At 32.6% G+C, this 24726-nt stretch overlaps 1 protein-coding gene across 2 annotated transcripts in view; it reads right to left on the bottom strand.

The window, feature by feature from the left end:
- The window catches only part of BRF1 (BRF1 general transcription factor IIIB subunit), a 163742-nt gene that overhangs the window by 52059 nt on the left and 86957 nt on the right, over nt 1-24726 (bottom strand). For both annotated transcript variants that reach the window (XM_074213472.1, XM_074213471.1), the window contains exons 9-11: nt 21686-21725; nt 21505-21597; nt 17808-18086 (exon numbers count right to left, since the gene is read on the bottom strand). In XM_074213472.1, the coding sequence (XP_074069573.1) occupies nt 17808-18086; nt 21505-21597; nt 21686-21725 (412 nt within the window). The remainder of the gene's footprint in view (nt 1-17807; nt 18087-21504; nt 21598-21685; nt 21726-24726) is intronic.

Genomic DNA, 24726 nt, shown 5'->3' with positions numbered 1-24726 from the left:
AAAATACTTTGAAAATCAAGTAAAGGAGGTAGAGGAAAAATTGGGAAGAAAAATCACAGTGATAAAGGTAAATCATGAAAATCAAGTCAGCAGATTGGTGAAGGAGAGAAAAAGTACTGAAGAAAATAGTTTAAAAACCAGTTTAGGTCAAATGGAAAAAAAGCAGTCCACAAGGACAATGAGACAAATGCCTTAAAAAGCAAAAATTGATCAGAAAGAAAAGAAGATACAAAATCACTCTGAAGAAAGTAATTCCTTCAAATGGAGAAAGGAATTTGTGGAAGCTGATGACTTTCTGAGAAATCAAGAAGCAATAAAATATAACAAAGAATAAAAACAAAAAGAAAATGTGAAATATCTCATTGGAAAAAGAACTGACCTGGAAAACAGATCCAGAAGAGCTAATTTTAAAATGACTGGGCTACCTGAAAGTCATGACCAGGAAAAGAGCCTAGATTTCATTTGTCAATAAATAATCCAGGAAAAACTGCCCTTATAGCCTAGAAGCAGAGAGTAAAATAGAAATTGAGGGAGTCCACTGATTACCTACTGAAAGAGATCTCAAAATGAAAACTCCCAGGAATATTACAGCCAAATTCTAGAACTCCCAAGTCAAGGAGAAAATATTACACACAGCCAGAAAGAAACAAATTCAAAGTATCATGGAGGATATTTGTCAGGATTTAACACAGGATTTAGCAACTTCTACAAAAAGGGCTCATAGGGCTTGGTATATGATATTCCAGAAGGCAAAAATCTTTAGATTACAACTGAGAATCAACTACCCAAGAAAACTGAACATCCTCTTTCAGAGGAAAAGATGAACTTTCAATGAAACAGGAGACTTTCAAATTTTCCTGATGAAATGACCAGAGCTGATCATAGAGCTTGGAATACAATATACCAGAAGGCAGAAGAGCTTAGAATGCAGCCAAGAATGAACTACCCAGCAAGGCTGAATGTCCTCTTCCAGGGAAAAAGATGTTTCAATGAACCAGGGCAATTTCAAATGTTCCTTTTGGAATGGCCAGAGCTGAACAGAAGGTTTGATCTTCAGATACAGGACTCAGGTGAAGCATGGAGATTGGAGGAGAGGGGGGGAAATATGAGGGACTTAATGATGATGAACTGCATGCATTCCTGCATAGAAAAATGACACTGATAATACTTATATGAACCTTCTCAGTTAATAGAGCAGGTAGAGAGAGCTTTTATAGTTGAAGCACAGGAGAAAGCTGAATTCGAAGATAAAATATGGTGTAAAAATGGAGTCAATAGAAAAAAAGGGAAATGGAATGGGAGAAAGAAAAAGGAGAGGAGGAATAGTCCAAGCTATTTCACATAAGATTTTTTTTATTACAATGAGCTATTGCAATGATATGGAAGGGGGGAGGCAAGGAGTAATGAGGGAAGCCTTGCTCTCATCAGAGATGGTTAGGAGAGGAAACAGCATATATACTCATTGGGGTATAGACATCTGGAGTAAGAAGGAGGGGGGAGCAGGGGGAAGGGGTGAGGATGTGAATAAAGGAGAGGATGGACCATGGGGGGAGAGTGGTCAGATATAACACATTTTCTTTCTTACTTCTTGCAAGGGGCTGGGATTGGAAGGCCTGCCCAGGACCATAGGGCCAGGTGGATTCTGGGCCTAAGGGGTGGTATGGGTGCTCAGGGTTTCTTGGCCCCAGGGATCTGTCTGCTGAGCCAGTCAATGACCCTACAGCAGAGTCAGAATGAAAGGAGAGAGAAAATAGAGTACAAAGATAGTGGAGAAATAAGAAAGGAGGGAGTTGCAATCAACAATGGCAATGGTGGAAAAATATGGAAGTAATTTTTGTGATGGACTTATCATAAAGAATGAGATCCACCCATGACAGAATTGTTGGTGTTGAAACAAAGACTGAAGCACATTTTTTGTTATTATTATTTGGGGGAGGGTGCAGGGCAAGTGGGGCTGGATGGACTGCCTGGGGCCACATAGCAGGTGATCTTTGGGTGTCTGGGGCCGGATTTGGACCCAGGTACTCCTGGCTCAAGGGCCAATGCTCTGTCTGCCACCCAGCCACCCCTACTATTATTACTATTTTATTTTATTTTGGGTCTTTTCTTTTTTTTTTGGTTTTTGCAGGGCAGTGGGGATTGGGTGGCTTGCATGTCACACGGCTAGGTGATTGTTGGGTTTATGAGGCTGGATATGGGCTCGGGTGCTTGTGGTTCCAGGGCTGGTGCTTCGTCCATTGCACCACCTGGCCATGCCTATAATTATTACTATTATTTTTTTTATTTTAATTTTTTTCTCTCCCCTTTACTTTTTTCGCCCAAGCAAGTCTATCTATATTCATGGGGGAGGAGGGGTATTTTGTTTACTTGTAAACAAGAATATTTTATTAATGTAAAAAAAATTTGTACAAAATGAGAATAAAAAAATAAAGTAGAAAAAAAAATGACCAGAGCTGAACAGAAAGTTTGGTCTTGAAGTACAGGACTCAGATGAAGCATAGAGCAGGTGGATGGGAAGGGTAAATCATGAGAGACTGAATGATGTTGAACTGCATGTACTGTTGCATGTGAAGAAGATACTAATAACTCATATGAACCATCTCAATTATTAAGGAAATTAGAAGGAACATATACAGAAAAGGCACAGACAGGAAGGAGCTAAATTTGGAGGTATAATAAATTATAAAGATGGAGTTAATGAATGAGAAAGGAATGTATTGGGAGAAAGAGAAAGGAGAGGTGGAATGGGCCAAGATATTTCACATAAAAGAGGCAAGAAAAAGCTTTTGCGATGCCGTGGAAGAGGGGGAAGGTGAGGGGAAATGAGTAAACCTTTACTCTGAACCACTGAAAGGTGGCTCAGAGTGGAAATAACATGTACACTTGGTTGGGTATAGAAATCTATCTTACTTTAGAGGAAAATAGGAGAGGAAAGCAATGGGAGAAAGGGGACAGGGGAGGAGAAGGGGGGTGCAGGTGACAGAAGAGAGGGAAGATGGGATAGGGTAGTCAGATATAACACAAGAGGGACAAGGTGAAAGCAGTGAGAGAACAGAATAAATGGGGGTGGGGGAATAGGATGGAGGGAAATATAGCTAGCAATAGCAACTATGAGAAAAAAATATTGAAGTCAATTTCTCTGAGGGACTTATGATAAAGAAAGCTATCTATCAGACAGAGTTGATAGTATCTGAATACAGACTGAAGCACAATTCCCCCCCCCCCCACTTTATTTTTCTTGATGATTTTCTTTCTGGGTAGGTAGAGATTAAATAAAATAATCAGGAGTAAAACAAAATACTTTAAAACACATAATTTTTCTAAGGGTAAAAGACACAGAACTTCACAAAAGAATTACTTGATATCACAAGACATAAAGAAACAATGAAACAAAGTCAAAAGAATAAAATAAAGAATAAAAAAACTGAAGAAAATTTGAAATATCGCATTGGATAAACAACTCACCTAGAAAACAGATTGAGAAATAATTTGAGAATTATTGTACTACCTGAAAATCATGATCAAAAAAAAAAAAATCCAGATACCCTATTTCAAAATATTATGAAGTAAAACTGTACAGAAATCTTAGAACAAAGGGATAAAATAGATATTGAAAGAATTTACCTCCTGGTATCACTGTAAGTGAAAACTTTAGGAATATCAAAGTCAAATTTCAGAGTTCCTAGGTGAAAAAGAAAATACTTCAAAGGTAGAGGTGGCAATAGAGATCTTAAGACAAAGCAAAAGCAAAAGTAGATTTAATTAAAAGAGATACTTTTTGCTCAACGTTTTGCTTAAGGTATTATAATTTATAAATAAATATTATCAATACAAAATATATATGTACCAAACAGCAAAATATCCAAATTCTTAAAGGAAAAGTTAAACAAATTATAGGAAAAACAGACAGTAAGAGTGTAGTAAGGAGAGTTTAACTTTTCTCTCTCTCTCTGAATTAGATAAATTTAACCATAAAATAGGGAAAAACAGAATTTTAGAAAAGTTAGATATGATAGAACTTTGGGGAAAAAACTGGATGAGCTGCATGAAGCATAAAAATCTCACAGAAATGTATAAAAAGAAAATTTGATTTAAAATAAAATCAAACCAAATTACTATTAGCAAAAATGAAAAGGTAAATACATTAAGTCATGAAATTAAAGGAACTGGTAAGTATTTTACTCAATATCCATCAATAAATGCAACAGTCCAAATAAAACAGATGGATATTTACAAAAATATAAATTGTTGAGACTGATAAAATAAACGGAATGATTAAATAATGCTATCTTAGAAAAAGAATTTTTTGAACACACCATAAATGAGTTCCTTTAAAAAAAAACTCCATGACCAGACAATTTATAAGTGAATTATACCAGATATTTAAGAAATAATTAATTTGAAAAAAAAAAGATAAAATATGGTTTTGATATCTAAAGAGAGAACAAAAACCGAGAAAAAAAACTATAGACCAATTTCCCTAATAAATACCACCACAAAAGTTTCAAATAAAATTCTTGGAAGGAAACTTCAGCAATATATCACAAAAATAAGCAGGTGTGATTTGTACTAGGAAGGCAGGCTGGTTCAATATTAAGAAAAAGTATAATTATATTTGATCATATTGATAATAGAAACAACAAAAATTACATGATTGCTTCAGTAGATGCAGAAAAAACTTTTGACAAAATATAATATCCATTCTTATTAATAACACCAGAGAACAAAAACTAAAAGTACTTAAAATTATAAGGACTAATGGCAGCTAGGTGACACAGAATTGTGGGTGAACCTGGAAACTGGAAGACTTATCTTTCTGAGTTCAAATCCAATTTCAGACATGTAACCTTGTTTGCCTCTGTTCCTCCATTATAAAATGAGTTGGAGGGAAGAATGGCAAACTACTTTGTGTCTTTTTGACTAGGAAAACCCCAAACGGAGTCATGAAATCAGATATGACTGAAATAACTGAACAACAGACTATCTAAAACTAAAAATAAGCATTATCTGTAATGGAGATGAAATAGAAACCTTCTCAGCAAGATCAGGGTTCATGTCATAGCAATAAGATGAGAAAAAGAAATTTAAATGAATAAAAATAGCAATGAGGAAATAAAACTATTCTGTTTTATAGATGGTAACAGAACCCTAGAGAATCAACTAAAAAATCTAGTTAAAACAACTTTACTGAAGTTGCTGGATATAAAAACAAACCCACAGCATATATACATACATACATACATACATATATATATATTATATATATATATGTATGTATGTTGCCAATAAATTCCAGCAGAGATAGAAAAAGAAATTCCATTTAAAATAACAACAGAAAATACAAAATATTTGAGAATCTACTTGCTAAGACAAACCCAGGTAATAATAAAACAAATTACAAAAAACTTTTTTATATAAGACATTGACAAAGTTGGAAAGATAATAACTTTTCATGAGTAGGCCAAGCCAATGCAAGAAAAATGATTATGCTACTTAAATTAATTTACTTATTAATTGCAATACCAACCTAACTACTAAATAATTGTTTCATAATGCTAGGAAAAATAGTAAGAAAATTCATCTGGAAGAACAAATGGTCAAGAATATCAAGAGAATCAATGAAAAAAGTTAAATACCAATTTCAAACTATAATAAAAAATGGTAATCATGAAAATAATCTGGCAATGGCTAAGAAATAGTGTGTTAGCTCAATGGCTATCAAAGGATAACAAGGTATTTCAGATAGAGAGGGCAGCTTAACTGAAGACATAGAGGCAGAAAGCAGTAAATGAAGACTGGGAAACAGTCAGTAGATCAGTTTATGGGGAATGAAGATTGCATGAAAGAAATCACTATTCCTGCTCAAGGATATGAAAGGAAAGTGTTATTAGTAATAACCAGAATTCTGGCCTTCATTAAAAATAGTCACAGTTGAAGATTTATTTTAGTTGATGAGGTGGGCAAGATTTCTCGAAGCACCATAGAACCACTCAGCAGTGGCAAAGAGAATTTCTGCCATTTATCTTGAAAGAGCTATTATATTTTACTCAGGCAAAATCATCTGTCACAAGGAACGGACTCATTGAAAGAAAGATAATATTGTCTAGAACTGATGTAAAAGATCCTAAGTTATTAAATAGAAGGTAAAAAAAAAACCTCCCATTTCCTCAATTTACTCATTTTCAAGACTAATTCTTCCACCCTATTCAAACCACACATAGATGGATAGATGGTCAGACCCTTCATTAAGGGTTAAACCTTTAATCTTGCCATCACCCACAAGTGTTTTGTTCATGAACACTGAAATTAATTTCACTTTATCTGACCACAATTTGTTGTCCTTCCACATTTCCCTCAACCTTGAAATTACAAATCATATTCTTCATCCTTCCCATAACTTCCAAACCATTCACCTTTCAATTCTTTCCCAGGTCAGTATCCTGGTACTGGCTACACTCTTTCCTTCCTCATTTTCATCCTTGATAAACCAGATCCATTTCTCTTAAGTTCCTTGTTCTTATATCCTATGGAAGTTTGCCTCTCCAACTCAAGATCTGAATTAAGCCCACTAGCCTATGCCTCCAATTTTACTCTCCTGTTATTGAATGAAGGAAGAGAGAATCATAAAAATCATGCTGACTGGGTTCACTAGAAGTTTGCTACATAAACTCATACGGTCCTTCACAGGGGTAAAGTAATTCTTTTACAAGCCTGAAAAGATGCAGTGTCTGACTGATCACAATAACTATTCCAAACTTTTTTAGGTCTCCCCAAATTTTCCACAGTTCCTCTTCCCCTTACCCTCTCATATGAAATTATGACTCATAATTTATTTAAAAAAATGAGACCATCTACCAAGAGCTCCTTTCCCCCATGTTTTTCTAACCTTATTCAACCAAAACTACTCTCATTAATGTTGTTAATGATCTCTTAACTGCCCAATGTAATTATCTTTTCTCAATCTGATCCTAATTCACATCTCTGTAGCCTTTGGCATTGGTGATTATCATCCTCTTTTTTTTTTTGATACTCTTGATGATACTTTTTTTCTACTCTTTGTCTTCATGATATTGCTCTTTCCTTGCCATTTCATTCTACCTGATGCTCCTTTTCTTTCACCTTTACTGTTTCTAAGGAGGTCCTCAAGAATCTTTCCTGAGCATCCTTCTTTTCTCCTTTTATATTGTTTCACTTGGTGTCCTCATCAGTTCCCATGGTTTCATTTCTCTTTATATAGATGATTTTCAGATCTCCCTGACCTACATGTTCTCTCCTAAAATGGCCTATTAAATATTTTGAATTGTAAATTGTACAGACATCTTTAACTCAGTATGTCCAAAACTGAACTTATTTTCTTCCTCTTCTACCCCTTTCAAATAATGACCTCTTAATTTTCCTGTTACTTTCAAGGGTACTCTAGGAAACAAGATCTGCTTTTAAAATGGGAACAATATGTCAGTCAACAGGCATTTATTAAGCATGTGCTATATGCCAGTCATCATAAAAAAAAAAGTATGTGGTAGTCAAAATACTTGGGGTAGCTAAAAGGGAAAACTCCACCTGGTAGCAATTGTATTTAGCAAATTATCCATTTTAAGCTCACCTAAGGGAAAAATTTCTTGCAGGTTTTTTTAAATCCTAGGAATTGGAAGCCATTTAAATCCGTCTAAGTGGACTGCTCCCTCTGCTGATATATTCCAGTATTTCTATTTGGTAAAAGAGATGCTATCACTACAGATTGTACTGCCTCATAATTATTCACTGATTTTTTTTTCTTCTTTTCTTCCTCATTTGGAATGCTTTGTTAACTCTCCAATGTTTTGTTAAACATTGCCCTGATGCTGACAGAAAGAAGCTGAAAGGGATGAGGAAACACAAAATTCAGGGTCACAGAAACAGCAGAAACAGTAAAGATAATTAATACAGGCAGGTAAAGGATCTGGGGAGCTCTAATAAAGAATTAATGTATCCCTATTTTCTTACTCCCCCCCCCCTTTAACAAACCTTTCAGGAAAGTAGAAATATCTTGGAAAGTGATACATTTGCTAACTTTAAGAAGTGTCAACTTAGGGGAATTGTTTACAACCTTAACTTAAAGAGAATACCAATCACACATAGAAAAGGTGTATATCAGTTTATGAATATGAGAGGAAGAAGCAGTCAGGCAGAGGTAAGTAACAGGTGATCCCTGAAGAATCAAAATTTCCATACTCATAGAACTTCAAAATTGCAAGGGTCCTTAGAGGTCACTTAATCAGACAGTCAATAAGCATTTATTAAATGCTTAGTATGTGCAAGGCATAGTGCTAATTATACAGGTAAGCAAACTAAGGCTCAAAGATATTAACTTTCCCAAGATCGTAAGTTAGTAAATATTGAATTTGGGATTCAAAAGCAAGGTTGCTAATTGCAAATAAAATGCTCTATTACATCAGGCCATCAATTTATTTAGAATCTACAACAATGACGTTGAACTCACTATATATATTGACTTGGAAAACAATAAATTAACACTATATTGTACTATATTTTTAATTATTTTGTTAAATATTTCTCAATTACGTTTTAACTTGGTTCCAGTCTCTGTTGTAGTTTCCCCACTTCTGATTTACAATACTCAACTGAAAAAGGAAAAAGGAAAAATGCATTTCTCGGTTCCTTCCAAATGATTCCTGGATGTCACAATTAAGACCACTATATAACTGTTTTGGAAGGTTAGACTAGTACTGATTGACCTTTATGACTTTATTCACCAATAATTCTATTCAGCAGGTTGAAGGGTCATTTGATGAAGGAGGAGCATAGTTAATATTTCCAGTTACTATTCTGCAATTGTCCTCCTCAAATGAGGTAAATGAATCAGCAAAGTATGAATGATATTTCCCATATGTAGTACATACAACAAGGAAGTTGTTCTGCCATGGTATATTTAGTGTGTAGAAAACAGGAATCACATAGGTAAAATTCATTTACCAGTTTTATACCTTCAGTATGAATGTTATGTTTCATTTGTTAGTCAGGATTATTGTCAAGTAAATAAAATGTTAGTGTGTAAACTTGGTAATTTCAGAAATCGTAAGACTGCCAGAGCAGACTTTAGAAACAGTTTAATATTGCTCCAGAAAATATTCTCACTCTCTGTCTTTCATAGCTTCAAACTCTCACACTTTCCATGTTGATTTCCTCTTTTTCTATAAATATATTCAGGTCTCCCCATCCTAAAAGAAAAAAGAAAAGAAAGAAAAAAAAGAAAAGACCTTTGGATCCTTCTACTCCATCCAGCTTCCATTTCATTTTTTTTATTCCTCCATGTCACTGCCTAACCAACCTTCTTCAAAAATGAGTCCAATACTCAAAGCTTCCATTTTCAAGTCATCTGATATTTTAAATCTCTTACAATTTGACTTTTATATCCATTACACCCATTTACACTTTTAAAATTTAAATATATAATGTAAATTTCAATTTGGAACTTTATTGGGGAAAAATTATCAGTGTAGTAATTACAAACATTTTATGAATAAATCTATATAATAACATCCAGGAAGAATAAATCTAAAAGACTGTGAGTAGTCTTTTATCTAAGACCACTATAATAACTATGGAAGGTCGGCAGGAATCTTGAAAAGCTAGCTGTCCATTTGATGTCTGGAGATAATATTAATTTTTTGATCATAATTAGCATGATAAAGCTTCTCCTAAGTAACTAAGAAAAAGATGAGATAGCAAAGGGTTAAAGGCTGACTATTCAAAACTGTATTGATCGAAGAAGAAACTGGAGGTTTCTAGTGGTAGTATTTTATATACTCATAACATGAGAAGGCAAAACATTGGAGCAAACAAAAAAATCATATTGTACCTGCTGGAAATGTTTTAGTGAAGATGGTAAAAGACCACTAAATTAGGCAAACCATGAATGTACCGAAAACGTTAATGTTTTCATTGTGTTCTAGTGCTATATCCCCAAAACAATTGGTAACAACTTACCAATTATAAACAAGGACTTCATAAAGCTTTCTGTTACTATCAGATATGAAACACAATATATTACTGACCAATAGAGGGCAATAAAAATTTTTAAAAAGAAAAAACAGCCAAAATACACAATCTTTATTCACCAATAAGATAAAACTAGATAAAATAAGAGACTAAATCTAAATAGGAAAAAGTTAAAGAATTTGAGGTCACTGAAAATCTTTAATAAAGAAATTACACTTAGAAACAGGATTTTACAAAAACAATGCTTATGTCTCAAATGTTGATGAAGAGAATAAGCATATGTATTGAATGGAATTTTGGAAAGCTCTCTGAGTGTGACAGAGAATAAAATTAGCATTCTAATTACAACATAATAGTAACCTTTAAACGATGCTATCTTCTGTAAACACCATAAACAATGGCATTCATCCATAGCATCTGACAAAACATAAAATTACTTCAGGACTTCTAAAAATAGTAGGAAAGAAAAAATAAATAATCCTCAATATAAGTGTCAAACACTATCAAAGCAGAATTGACTTAAATTACCAAAATGGAAAGACAGAAGAAGAATTAATTGATATTTTGCTAGTATATACAGTAGAAAACTATACTGTACAAAAAAAGTTGACACAATAAAACAACACATGAACTGAATTCTGGGAGAAAAAGGGAAATTTAAGATTCCTTTAATTAGTAAAAGTAAAAAAGTTCTTCACTTTTTTATATGAGTCAAAGCAACAAGAAAAAATCTAAACTAAAAATTGTTAATTTTTTTAAAAAAATCTATATAACGTTATAAGGAAATACACTGTTGAAAACTTCAGAAAAAAAGGAATATATGCAGAAAACTTCTGGTCACTATATGGTTGCAAGAAGTCCAACACAATAAAACACAAACTGCAATGAAACAAGAAACAGCTTGCTCACCATTAATACAATGCATGTTAGGGCACTTATTTCAAGTTATTTCTAAAACTATAGCTCCTCTGCAGAACTGAAAACTGGTGGAGACATAGAAGATGCATGATTAATGGTTCAAATGCTTCACAAAGGACATGTGAATAGTTCTTTCTTCTAAACTAAATTTTTTTTCAAAATACAATCATTTCTTCCTCTCCTGTCTCTCACTCAAGAAAAACTCAAAACATGTCTCACTTCACATATCTATATATTATATCTGTATTATATCCTATCACAAGAGATACATGGAATATATCATTTTTGGAATCACAGATCATTATTGTGCATTGATCAGTCTATGAAAATTTTTTATAATATTGTTGTTGTAGTATAAATTACTTTCTTAGTTCTGTTCACTTTGCTCTTCATTCAACAAGTCTATCCTCTTCTCAACTCCTTACATTTTATTACAGTTATATAGCCTTAATTTAAAAAAGTCATTTCCCAACTTATGGATACCCCCTTGGTTCCCAGTTCTTTGACACCACAAAAAGATGCCATAAGATTTTTTTTTAATATATAGGACCATTTATCTTCTCTTCATCTCTTTGGGGTACAGTTCGCTGGGTCAAATGACAAAGGCAAAAGAGTGAAAAATTAAAAGAATACATGAGATTTCCACTATTAAAAAAAGAGTCTTGGAAAACAGGTCATTCAAATATCACTCAATTCCCAGAAATCTATATCCCCTTAAAAGATACATTTTAATAAATCATAAAATTTCCATGTATATTAGAAAGGACTACATGACAATGAAAATTAGAACCTGATCAAGGTCTAAAAGACATTACATAGTAAAAACAGCAAAAATATCATAGCCAAAATTCAAGAGTTTCCAAGCTGAAGAAAAAAATACAACCAGAAAAAAATAATTAAAGAACTAAGGAACCAAAATCAGAATCATATAAAATAATGCTACAATTTGAACTGAATTGGGAAAGAAATTTGGAAATTGGAAAAGAAATTAATCTTGGAATTTGATGTTTAAAAAGAAAAAGGTCTAAAATTAGGACTTCTGAACTCTTCCATCTGCTCTGTAGCTGAACTTCCTGCCTGACTTCCTAACCAAAGTGGGAGCTACTTGAGAGCAGGATCAGTGAGGTTTTTTTTTTTAACTATCCCTAGCACTTAATCACAAGTTAGCACTTAATAACTATTATTTCATTTATCTATTTATTTAAAAGGTCAGAATTTTTTAAAGGCAAGCACAGAACAGGAGAGAAACTTAGAAAAGCAAATACATCTGAGCAACTGGGAATGATTAAGAAGAGCTTAGATGCTAAAGGAGGGAGAAGAGACAAATGTTATCTTCACAATATCAGTCTTCAAGTGTCACAAATGGAATTAAAAATAGCCAGGATCTATCTTTAATAATTGTTTTCTGTTGATCTGGTTTTGAGAGAGAAAAGACAAAGCTAAAAAAGAAGTATCCAGAAGTAAGCACAAAAGAACTAGTAGAAAGGAGACTTTAATTCTTCTTATAATTGGGATACATAACAAAAGAAGAATATATAGAACATTAAGAAGTGGGGAAGTAAAAGTGGCCATACCGTTAAACAGGTTCATCTGAATTTTATATAAATCTTTTATTTGAACCTAGAAAAGAATAGTAAAACAGAGTTTGGTGAAGAAATACATTAAATTATATAGGGGAAATAACAAGAAACAGGTATTTTTAAGAAAGAGGGAAGTCATAAACAAAACAAACTGGTAACTTTCTAAGGGCAGAGCATGAAGAAGAAATGGCCATCTGGATCTGGGATAGGTAAAGAGAAGTGTAAAGGATAACAATTAGAACATTATTTCATGAATAGATTACTAATGTTGATCATATTCATTTCCCACCTATTTTTTGTAAGTCAGATGGGAAGAAATGTTGGAGAAAAAAAAATTAACAATCAAATTTCCCTGTCATAAAAGATTAAGATAACAAATGAAACAAAGGTAGAAAGCAAAATTCAACAATATTCATTACAAAGAAACTCATTTGAAACAAAGATTAGTCATGGAATTAAAATGAGGGGCTGGAACAGAATTTACTCAAGCAATTAATTTAAAGAAGACAAGATGAAAACAGGAAAACATTAGAAATTTAAAAAGAGATAAGTAAGAAAATTTTAATGTGGCACCATAGATCATAAAATACTATTAGAACTAGAATAGCATCTAAGGACTTAAAAAGCAAAGTTAATCAAATTCAGTGAGAAATAGACCACAAAATTATAATATTTGAGGTCCTCAAAGTATCAGCTGTCAGATCTAGACAAGTTTAAAAAAAACTAAGAAAGAATAAAGACAATAGCATTTTATAAAAGTTGGATATGATAGTTCTCTGGTGGTTACTGATTGAAAATTGAAAAGAATATATAATAATATCCAGGAAGAATATACAAATGCCTATTCAAAGAGTTATATATACCTTAGGCAGAAATAAACAATTTGTGAAATCCAAAAAGCTGCCCCTGCTTTCTGATATTGATTTATATAAGTGAAGGAAATAGTCTTTCATCACTACAAATAAGAGAATTCCAAACATGAGCTGTGCATTTAGTTTATGCTACTTCATTCTCCTAAGGGAATGTTTTGTCATACAGCCTAACAGGTCCTTAGGGTCCAAGGCACTGACTAAACAAATAGCCTAAGACAGCTGACCAGGTGTTAAAGCATAAAAACCTCATATATAAGTGAAGGAAAAAAATATCAAACACATTCTTTACTGACCACAAGCTATCAAAAATTATAATCATATTAAGGGCGTTTGAAAAATAGATTCAAACTTAAATAATGTAATCATAAAGAATATTTCAATAAATGAATAAAAGAAACAATAATTTCATCCTCCCCCAAAGGGCACAAACAACATATCAAAACTTCATGATGCAGCTCTAAGCATTTTTAACAAAGAAACAAACAAAATATATATCATTGAATTACAAATTTAAATTTACAAATTTAAAAAAAAAAGGAAAAAAAAGCAAATTTCTCTGGTGTTTGTGACCCAAAAACCTGCTTTTAAAAAACATGCCTTTATAGCTCTTTTTGTGGTAGCAAAGATGAAAGTCAATGGGTTGCCCATCAATTGCAGTATATCATTGTAAAGAAATACTATTGTGCTATAAGAAATAATGGGCAGGATAAAGACTTACATTAACTGATACAGAGTGAAGTGAGAGGAAACAAGAGAACACTGTATACAATAACAGCAATGTTGAATGATCAACAACTGTGAATGACTGCTATTCTCAGTAATACAATGATCCAAGACAATTCCAAAGGACTTCATAATGAAATGTTATCCATCTGCAGTGAAAGAAATGATGGCATCTGAACATAGATTGAAACATACTACTTCTCTCTCTGTCTTTCTCTCTTCAGGTTTTCTTCCACAAAGTGACTTATATGGAAACGTTTTACAAGATTACACATATAACCTGTATTGCTTACAGTTTCAGGGAGGCAAAAGGGATAGAATTTGGGACTCAAAACTTAAAGAAAAAAAACCGTTTAAAATAGTTTTACCCACAAGTGGAGAAAAAATTGAATTAAAAAAAGATATTGAGGGATATAAGGATTGAACAGCTCAATGAAAAAAAAAAACAGGTTTAGGAGAGAAGAAGCACTTTTCTCTTTTATCCCCTCTTACTTCAAAGAGAATATTCTGACTGTTCCTCCAAGATCAGTATATGAAAGAAGGTACACCTCCTACTGCTGGAGAGGAAATTCAAGGATGCAGAACAGTCAGAAGGGAGGGAGCCATTTATTTAGCATCTAAATGAGCATGCTAGGCCCCAGTGGTTAAAAAAAAAAGAAAGAGAAGAAAAAAATCAAGTAAAAAAAAATTCAAATCCAAAACAGTCCCAAACAAGAAGGAATTTGTATTATTTTAGATCAAGCATTCTTAAATTTTTTTTTTAATCATGTATGGTTCTATTAAACCTAGTCTGGTTAAAACTATGGACCCACCAGTGTTCTTAAGATGTATAAAATAAAATATATAAGATTATAAAGAAAATAATAATAATGAAATGTGATAGTTAAAAAATGTGTTTAAAAAACATTATAGTCTCAGGTGAAGAATTCATGTACTAGAGAAATGTAATTTTAAAGAAAGAAAATTAGAAACTATCAGAAAATAAGAATTCTAAAAGGCAGAGATGAGGATAAAATTCAAGACAACTATAATTGTTTATGACATGAAGTAATGTGTTTGGTTGGGAAGTTTACTCATGAACAAAAAAGAGCAATGTGAAATAATGCTGCAATGGTATTTGAAAGTAAGATTATAAAATGTTTTATGCTAGGCTGGGAAGTTTACATTTCATCTCATAACCATCAGGCAGTTTCTGAAAGTCATGATGAGAACTATTTCTTAGGAAGATTTTGTGATGAGGAGGGGTTAGAGAAGGCAGACTACTGAAGAAGGAAAACTAAACTAGTCTAGATGAGAGGCAAGAAAGTAATTATCTGGTTAGAAAAAAGGGGTAAAGATATAAGAAATGTGGAGAAACTAGACAAATGATTAAATGTGAAAGAGAGAATAGAGAACAGGATGACTGTAAAGATAGTAATGTCTTTAAAAGAAAAATTAAAATTCTGTGGTTGATCTAGAGAAAAGAGAATGTTTGAAGTTGGAGAAATCAATTTCCCTTCTCTGAGATCCTAAGACCAAGCATGTCACCTTCTGACATTTGCCACTCAATCAACTCTTCTTTATTGAAGGCTGGAGGAGAAGAAACAGAGAAGGTTGAGAACTTATCTAGTATCTGAAAGGTTGTCATGTAGAAGGTATATTTTTTTCTGCCTAGCTGCAAAAATAATGAAGAGAAATCCTGAAAAGGTACATTAACATTCACAAGAAGGAAGGCTTAAAAGTGAAGAGTTGTCCAAAAGTGAATCACTAGTGATAAGATGTGAATGATGTAGCATAGAAACAGTACACAGCATCAAATGTCAACATACTGTTGTTAAAAACTACAAACTATTAACAACATATGAATATTCCAAATCACTAATAATAACAAAAATGAAAATAAAAGGAAGCCTTACTCAGCAATTTAAAAAGATGACAAAAAAATATGAATAGTTAATGTTAGAGAGGTTGTGGAAAGAAAGGCATCTTAATACAGTGTTGGCAGAGCTATGTGTTAAAGTATAACTATTCCATGGAATAATCTGGAATTATGGAGAAAACTTGAGCAAAATGTCCATATGCTTTGATCCAAAGATTTTACTGTTAAGCATATATCACACAGAGATCAATTACAAAAAGAAACTTCCTTCAAACACCAAAGTATAATAGCAGTTTTTGGAAAAAAAAAATTGGAAACAAAGCTCATCTATACAGAGAAGAATAAATAAACTGTAGTAAAGAAATATAATAGTATAAGAAACAATAATTGTGATGAGTAGAGAGAACTATGGAAAGATTTATGATATGAAACAGAATGAAGAGCCAAGAAAACAATATACACACTACAACAATGTAAATGGAAAGAACCAAATCAGTCAAAAGCTGATGTTTCAAAATTAGAATAAATATATTATAGAATAAAAATAGAATAAATATCTCTGAAGAAGTGACATAGTCCTTCTCAGAGGTGGCAAGTTCATAGATATGGTGCATTGCATATATTTTTAGACTTTTTAAATGTATAGACCAGTTTTTAAAAAATATTATATGGAAAACTTCTCTAGGAAAGAAAGAGGTACTGAAAGAAACTCTTTGGTGATGTATAAAAACAAGTAGATATCTATTTAAAATTTACCTTTAAAAAAAGTGAAAAAAGGAAACCAGGAAAATGATAAACACAAGGAGTACAATACTGTAAATAGAAAGGGCAGCAATAAAAACATCTTAATGCAGTAAAATTATAATGAGCAAGCATTGCTCCCAGAGGAGATATCTCCACTAGCTTCCTTGAAAAGGCAAAGGATCAGAGGTATGCTATATATAATATCAGACAGATATTTTTCATCTTTGACATCTTGGTTAGTTTGCCAGAACTTTTTTCCTTTGCTTTTTATTCTTAGTTATAAAGGATAGTTTAGTTGGTGGAGGTTAGGAAAAAAACACAGTAGGAAATGTAGGTGATACTACACATCAAAAAGATAAGAAAATTTATATTTAAAAAATAACGTAGGGGCAGCTAGGTGGCATAGTGGATAAAGCACCGGCCTTGGAATCAGGAGTACCTGGGTTCAAATCCGGTCTCAGACACTTAATAATTACCTAGCTGTGTGGCCTTGGGCAAGCCACTTAACCCCATTTGCCTTGCAAAAAACCTAAAAAAAAAAAATGCTGTTTTCCAAGAATATGCAAGAGAGGATAAATTCTCTCTGGATGAATCAAAAGAAAAATAATGACCAATGGGGGGAAAAAAGTACCACAGGGATAAAGCCCTTGTTCACCTATATAAATACATGCCTCTATGGTTACAAGTTCCAAAGATACAATCCTAGAAGATTCAACAAGAAAGATTCTATTTTACACAGGAAATGTCTATAAACCCTACAAAAGTTTAACCCTAAAACACTCTTAACTTTCTATAAATGGTGGTTAATGTGCTAAAAAGAACACAACAATAAAGTCTAAATAATTGAAGCTGATACTGAGCAGCATAGTTCTTATCTTTCTATAGTCTTCCATAAATTTATCTTTGAATCTGACAAATCTTCCTTCTGCTTAAAAATTCTATGATTATGCTCACTAAAAGACCAACTCTTTTCGACTTAGTCAATTTTTATTAGCATTCAGGAAAAAAAATGAAATTCAGGGAAAAAAATGAAAGTCAGTCACACTTGGAAGATCATAGCCTGTTTAAAGGTGTCAATTTCAGAAAAGACTTTAGTTTATCAATGGTACTTACTGGGCTCCCGGCTCTGTGGTGAAATGCATTCTTTGATGGATTCAGTGATTCCCAAACTGGCTGCAGTAGGTAGAGGACCAAGTAAAGTTTCCAAAGCTGGTGGCTTAATTGGGTCTATGGTTGCATTTCCACAACTTAGATCATCATCACTGCCCAATCTGTTTCTGTCAAGAAGCTCCTTATAAAAGTCTTTATTTAAATGATTTGCAGCTGCTTCTAATTCTTCATCTTCTGCCTCTTCTTCTCCAAATATGCTAGAAGTATTATCATCCAAGGAATCTATTAAAATAATTTGAAAAGATCATTATCATCTCTTACTAAAATAAAAATATCAGAACAGAAAGGGTAAGTTTAATTTTTACAAAAGGAAAGAAAATCCTTCACTATCCTGCAAAAGTTGGTTTCAATTTCTAAAACAATTATGAAAGGATTAACTGTCAAAAGTCATGCTTTAAAAAAGATTACCATTTTATCTGAACACCGAAGTACACTTTTTTCCTCTCACTTTGTTTTTCTTGAAGTTTCTCTATCTTTTTTGGGGGAGGGGAATTATATTTACTTTCACAACATTATTGTAATGTGAAAATAAATAAATAAATTATGGAAGATAAAAAAAGCTTACAAACTAGTTAATTAAAAAAAAGAGAGGGGCAGCTAGGTGGTGCAGTGGATAGAGCACCACTCCTGGAGTCAGGAGGACCTGAGTTCAAATCCAGCCTCAGAAACTTGGTAATTACCTACCTGCGTGACCTTGGGCAGGTCACTTAAGCCCATTGCCTTGCCAAAAAAAAAAAAGGGAGAAGGTTAGAGCAGATGACCTCTGAAGATCCTTTCCATCTCTCACAATCTCATTGTACTGCGACCTCTTTAACTAAAAACATATTGAACACAGTATGTACTTGGGTGAATTTCTGAAGCATTTCTATGGGCAATGACAATCTAGGTTGTGACCAAAAGGGTTAATGAGGATGTTGAGAATGTTGGACATAATTCCTTTGAGTTAGTGGTATAAGAAGCAGAGCAAGAAAAATAAAATTGTCGATCCTAGAGTTAACAGGGAGAGAAGCAGAGCAGGACAAGCAGATCATAACTTTCCAGATCTTCCTCCATTTCTCTGATGAGAATAAGACTTCTCTTGTAGACAGTAATTAGATGTATTCTGATATCAACCCTTCATAACTAGTGTACTGCATTTCTGTTAGGGTGCTTATAATTTTTTTAAAAATTGTATTGAGAAATTTTTGAAATTTTTAAACCTTGGCAAGTTTTATTCTTTTTCCTGAAATTAAACAAACTTTAATCCAAAAGATTTGTGAATTTTTAAAAATAATTTATTCTTTTAAAACATTTTATTTAAAAGCACCCAAAATTTACTACAGGAATTATAAATGTAGTAGATATCATGCTAAGACTTTGTTATCCTGACAAATATTTATATGAATATGAACATCAAATTTGCAACAAAGCAGTCTAAAAAAAAATCACACTGATTTCTAAATATGGTTGGTATGGGCAAATTTCAGGCATTTATGACCATTCAATGGCAGAAAGAAATGAACAGACTCCAGGATATAACAGAAAAAGCACTGATTTTAAAGACATAATACCTGGGTTTCAAATGCAGCTGCTTACTTAGTACCCATAAAACAACACAGAAGTCACTTACTATCTCTGGGCCTTAGTTTTCTCCTCCACAGAATGAAAGGGTAAGACTAGTTAACATTTAAGATGTTTTATATCTTTAAATCAGAAAGCTCATGAAGTGATTATAAATGTCATTAATCAATTTTGATGCCTTTCTATCAAGAAAGTGCACTGCATTTCCAATTTAATGAATCACAATTTTTGCCTCAGAATCATTGTACCCAGGTCATCTTCCCAACATATATAATGGAATTTTCAGAACAATCAATTTTTAGAAATCTAAAAGAAGATAATAAAATCTTACAGGTTTACAAATTAAATATAGGAAAAAGAATTAGTTCAAGTTTTAAGTGTATGTATTGACCTAAGGTGACATTATGGTGGGTATTTTCCCATAGTATCTCACAAATCATAGCTAGGTAGCTCTGTAACAGAATCCAGAGTTGGATGATCCTTGAGACTACCCTAAGATAACATCTTTTTTCTTTCTTTTTTTTTGTTTTTGAAAGGCAGTAGGGTTAAGTGATTTGCCCAAGATCACATAGCTAGGTAATTATTAAGTGTCTGAGACTGAATTTGAACTCAGATCCTCCTGACTCCAGGGCTGGTGGTATGTTATCCACTGTGCTGCTGGTGCATTATCCACTGTGCCACCTAGCTGTTCCTATGCTCTTTTGTTATTATATATACACCAAGAAGAAAAAACCAAAATATGAATTCAAAACTAATTTTAAGTGTACAAAGTTTAAAATTTTCCTTATCTGAAAAAGCTATTTTCTGCACATGTGAAAATGAGCCATCACTCCCATCAACACATGTATATTTGTCTGTGACTACCATAGTAAACATTTACTGACAGTCACAAAGAAATGTTCTGTGTCTTGGATTAAAAAAACCTATAGCAGCAAGCTGGGAGAAAATGCAGTATAGAGGAGAAAGGACTGACTGGTCTTAGTATTCAAGAAAACCTGGGTTCAAATCCCAATTCATATTTAACTCTGATTAGCTATATGTACCTAGGCAAGTCATTTAACCTCTCCAGACCTCAGTTCTTCATCTATAAAATTAGAGGGCTAAATGAAACAACCTCTTAGGCTTCTTTTTAGCTTTAAATATATGATTTCATTTGTGGTCCAATGCCACCAAAGAAAACTATGTTTAATTATTAAATTTTTTCCTTCTCTGACTATAGAAGTTTTCTTCTCTGGTTAGTTATTAGAACTACTTCCTATAGGAAGAATAAAAATGCTTTCAATGTTAAAAGCTCAGTTTTTCAATCTCAGTTTAGTAATTGTCAATCAACAGAATTAATCCATTTATGATTACTCTATGACATAATCAGATGTCTCATTTAATACCTGTGTATATATTTATACACACATATATTCATATGTATATGTGTATGCATACATATATATTTTAAAACTCTAATCAACTCTTTCCACCTGAAGAATGGCACCAATATTTGCATATTATTTGGTCTAGACTTCTCTTTTTAAGATATTTATCAACCTATTACAACTAGATGCAAAGAAAAGTTACATTCATGGAGTTAAATGTGACTTTAGAGATCTTTTAGTTCAATTTGATATATAGTAGTTATCCCCTTTATACTTTCTCTGAAAGGTGGACCTCTGGCATTTCTTCATTTGTGATTTTCTGACTATTCTCTAGGTTCGAGAGACATAATTAGCAGCTCAATGGTTAGTTCCGTGTGTGGGGGATGGGGGAGGAGATGAATATATTACAAACATGCATGTGCATATGTATACATTTAACAAACTGACTAATTGTAGGGAACTGAAAAAATGAGCCCAGATTAAAGAAGAAATTCTTTTAAATGCAGTGATTGCTATTTACTATCTCAGAAACTATTCTTCAGATACAAGACAGTATGAATGGTAGAATACAATGGCAAATACACTTTCCTCTTATCACCTGACAAATCTCATTTTCTTTGTTTAATATAAAGAAAGTCAAAATTGTTTTCAATTCCATAATGCTTAATTTTAGTACAAATCATAATTTCTTCAAGAAGACTGGGTTAACTTACCATCTTTAGTGAAATGTGCAAGGGCTCCTTTCACCTTTGGTCTACTATTTTCTAATTCAATCTCTATTTCATCCTGGTAGCTTGATATTTCACCTTTTGTAATAAATTTTTAAAAATAATTACTAAGTAGCATTCAATTCCTAAAAGATAAAGAATCTGAGCTATAAGACAAGACTGCTACCTTCCACATCCTCAAGTTCTTTTGATAAGGCCTGTTCCAGCTGAAATAGAAGAAAAAGGTACATTTCAGTAAGCAAAATAATAGTCATGAATAAAATTTTATTCTGTAATTCTTAATACTTTTGATTATAAAGATGTTTGTTTTTCCATAGCCTCTTTTACTTCAAATCTTTTTTTTTACCATAACTAAAGAGCAGGGTTTTTTTTGGTTTTTGAAAGACAATGAGGTTAAGTGACTTGCCCAAGGTCACATAGCTAGTTAATTCAAATAGCATTTTTTTTTAGGTTTTTCCAAGGCAAAAGGGGTTAAGTGGCTTGCCCAAGGCCACACAGCTAGGTAATTATTAAGTGTCTCGAAGTGGATAAAGCACAGGCCCTGGAGTCAAATCCGGCCTCAGACACTTAATAATTACCTAGGCCTGTGGCCTTGGGCAAGCCACTTAACACCATTGCCTTGCAAAAAATCCTAAAAAAAAAAAAAAAAAATGCTATTTGAGGGCGGCTAGGTGGCGCAGTGGATAGAGCACCAGCCCTGGAGTCAGGAGTACCTGGGTTCAAATCTGGGCTCAGACACTTAATAATTACCTAGCTGTGTGGCCTTGGGCAAGCCACTTAACCCCATTTGCCTTGCAAAAACCTAAAAAAAAAAAAAAGATTTGAAGCCCATGAAGTTTATCTGAGATCAGATTATAACAATATAAAACTCTTGAATGCTAAGATACTTGTAGAAAGAGAAACTATTTTTACCTTATGTGAAAAAATTAACAGTTTCAAAAGTCTTAAAAAGTTTTGATTTCATTGTACATTAGTCTCAAACTAAATTACTTCTAACCCATTTATTAACTGCTAAAGATCTGAATGGTAAGAGCTAAAGAGCTAAAGGAACCCTAAAGATAATTTACCCTAGCTTCCTCAATTTACAGATCAGAAAACCAAGACCTAGAGCAGAGATGTGACATTTTCCAGTCCATATAGTAAATTAGTAACAGAACTGAGACCATAATCCAAGCATATGGTTTAACAGTACAATGTTTAATTTTTAAGTTTTGAATGTAACGCCAAATGAAATGGCATTTCAATAAATGTAACAGAACAGAAAAATAAAATTGTACATGAAACCAATAATTATTACATTCAACTTATTTTCATTTCAAGTAAAAACAAATTCAACATGTAACTTTCAAAGCTATTCAGTTTGTTCCAGTCCTTTCATCCATGGAACCTTGACAGTTTCAGAGTAGAACTAGTCTCATAAACTTTATTTCCCATAAAGTCTACTTGAATCTTTTTGTAAAGACAGTATTTATAGTCATCTACATTATTTTAGCATTAGTTTTTATAAGACAGATCTTCAAATAAATAATTTCAAAAAATGTTTTTGCAAATTTATTTAAGTTCCTAACTCCATTCTTAGCTTAGATTTACTTTCCACAAAAAATGTTAATAGTGAATAAAAATTATAAATATTTTGTACATACAAAAAGAAAAAACTTTTTAAGTATTTCCTTTCTTAATCTTTTAGGTATAAATTTTGGAACTTTGAGAAGTCTTTCATTATCCATAACTGCTTATTATTAGTCAGTCAAAATTAATCTCTTAAAACTTCAATAGGGCCTGTTAGGCATATTTCTCAGCTAAAACACACCTCCTTCCTCTAATTATTTTAAAGAAGATTACAGGAACTTTACCATTCCTGAATTTCTAGCGAAATTTTCATTATTACTGCTTTAATTATTCAAATATCTTTTGGTCAAATACAATTTGATGTTTTTAAGCATCAAGATGACAGAAGTGAGAGTAGGAGGCAACTGTTGAAGAAGAGAAGTCATCAGCTTTTCTTAAATCTATAAAAGAATTCACTTCACAGTTTATATATATATGGTAATTGTGAAGAGATTTCTTCAATCTTTTGACTTCATTGATAACTGAAACTTGACTTCATTTATATTCAGCAAATTTTTTTGGATCATTTAATTTTAATAGTGTCATTTGAAACTGTAATTACTATACAAAGAAATGTGAACTCTTTTATATTAGTTTTGGTTAATGTTTATTTATCCTTCTTCCGGCAAATATTAGGGCTATGAATGAGATCCTACTACAAAGAAAAGTTATGTATTCAGATAAGGCAATAATATTCCTTAAGAATAAAATAGTATTATTGTTCATTCAGTCACATACAACTCCTTGTGATCCAGGTACACACTGCCCTTATAATCACTCCTTACATAATGTTAATCAAAGTGAAAAGCATTTATTAAATAAGCTCCTGTCATGGTCAAGTCACTGCTGAACACTAAAGACAAAAAGACAAAAGTGGAATAATCACTGCTTTATTTTTATTAGAAAAATTTTTAGAAAATCATCACTAACTCAAGATAGGAAAGTTACAACAGAGCTGAATTTGAAGGAAAACTGCAGCAAGGAATGGGCATTTGAAGAAAGGATTACTTTCCTAAAAGGGCAAACTTTTTTTCTTAAAGAGAAATATTAAATGTAATATTTAATGCTAGAAAAATTATATCAATTATGCTAGACCATAATGCTAGAAAAATAAAATCAATTAAGGGCTGTGGAAAGATAAAAATTTAAGAAAAATGAAAACAATGACACAACATACTAAAATTTGTGGGATGCAGTTAAAGCAGTACTTAGGGGAAAATTTATCTCGCTTTTATGTTTTTATCAATAAAATAAGAGCAGGTAGCACAGTGGGTGGAGTACTGGCCCTGGAGCTAGGAGAACCTGAATTCAAGTTGGGCCTCAGACACTTAATAATTACTTAGCTGTGTGGCCCTGGGAAAGCCACTTAACCCCATTTGCCTTGCAAAAACCTAAAAATAAATAAACAAATAAATAAATAAATAAATGAATGAATGAATGAATAAATAAAATGAGAGCAGACCAGTGAGTTGGCCATGTAACTAAAAACAATGGAAACAGAATGAATTAAAAATTCACATTTAAATAGCAATGTGGAGTTGAGAATCAAAGGAGAGATTAATACAACTGACAATAAGAAAACCATTGAAGTAAATAAAA

The sequence above is a fragment of the Macrotis lagotis genome, chromosome 1, assembly GCF_037893015.1.
Source record: "Macrotis lagotis isolate mMagLag1 chromosome 1, bilby.v1.9.chrom.fasta, whole genome shotgun sequence".
Classification (NCBI taxonomy): Eukaryota; Metazoa; Chordata; class Mammalia; order Peramelemorphia; family Peramelidae; genus Macrotis; species Macrotis lagotis.
This window is presented reverse-complemented; position numbering and strand designations above follow the sequence as displayed.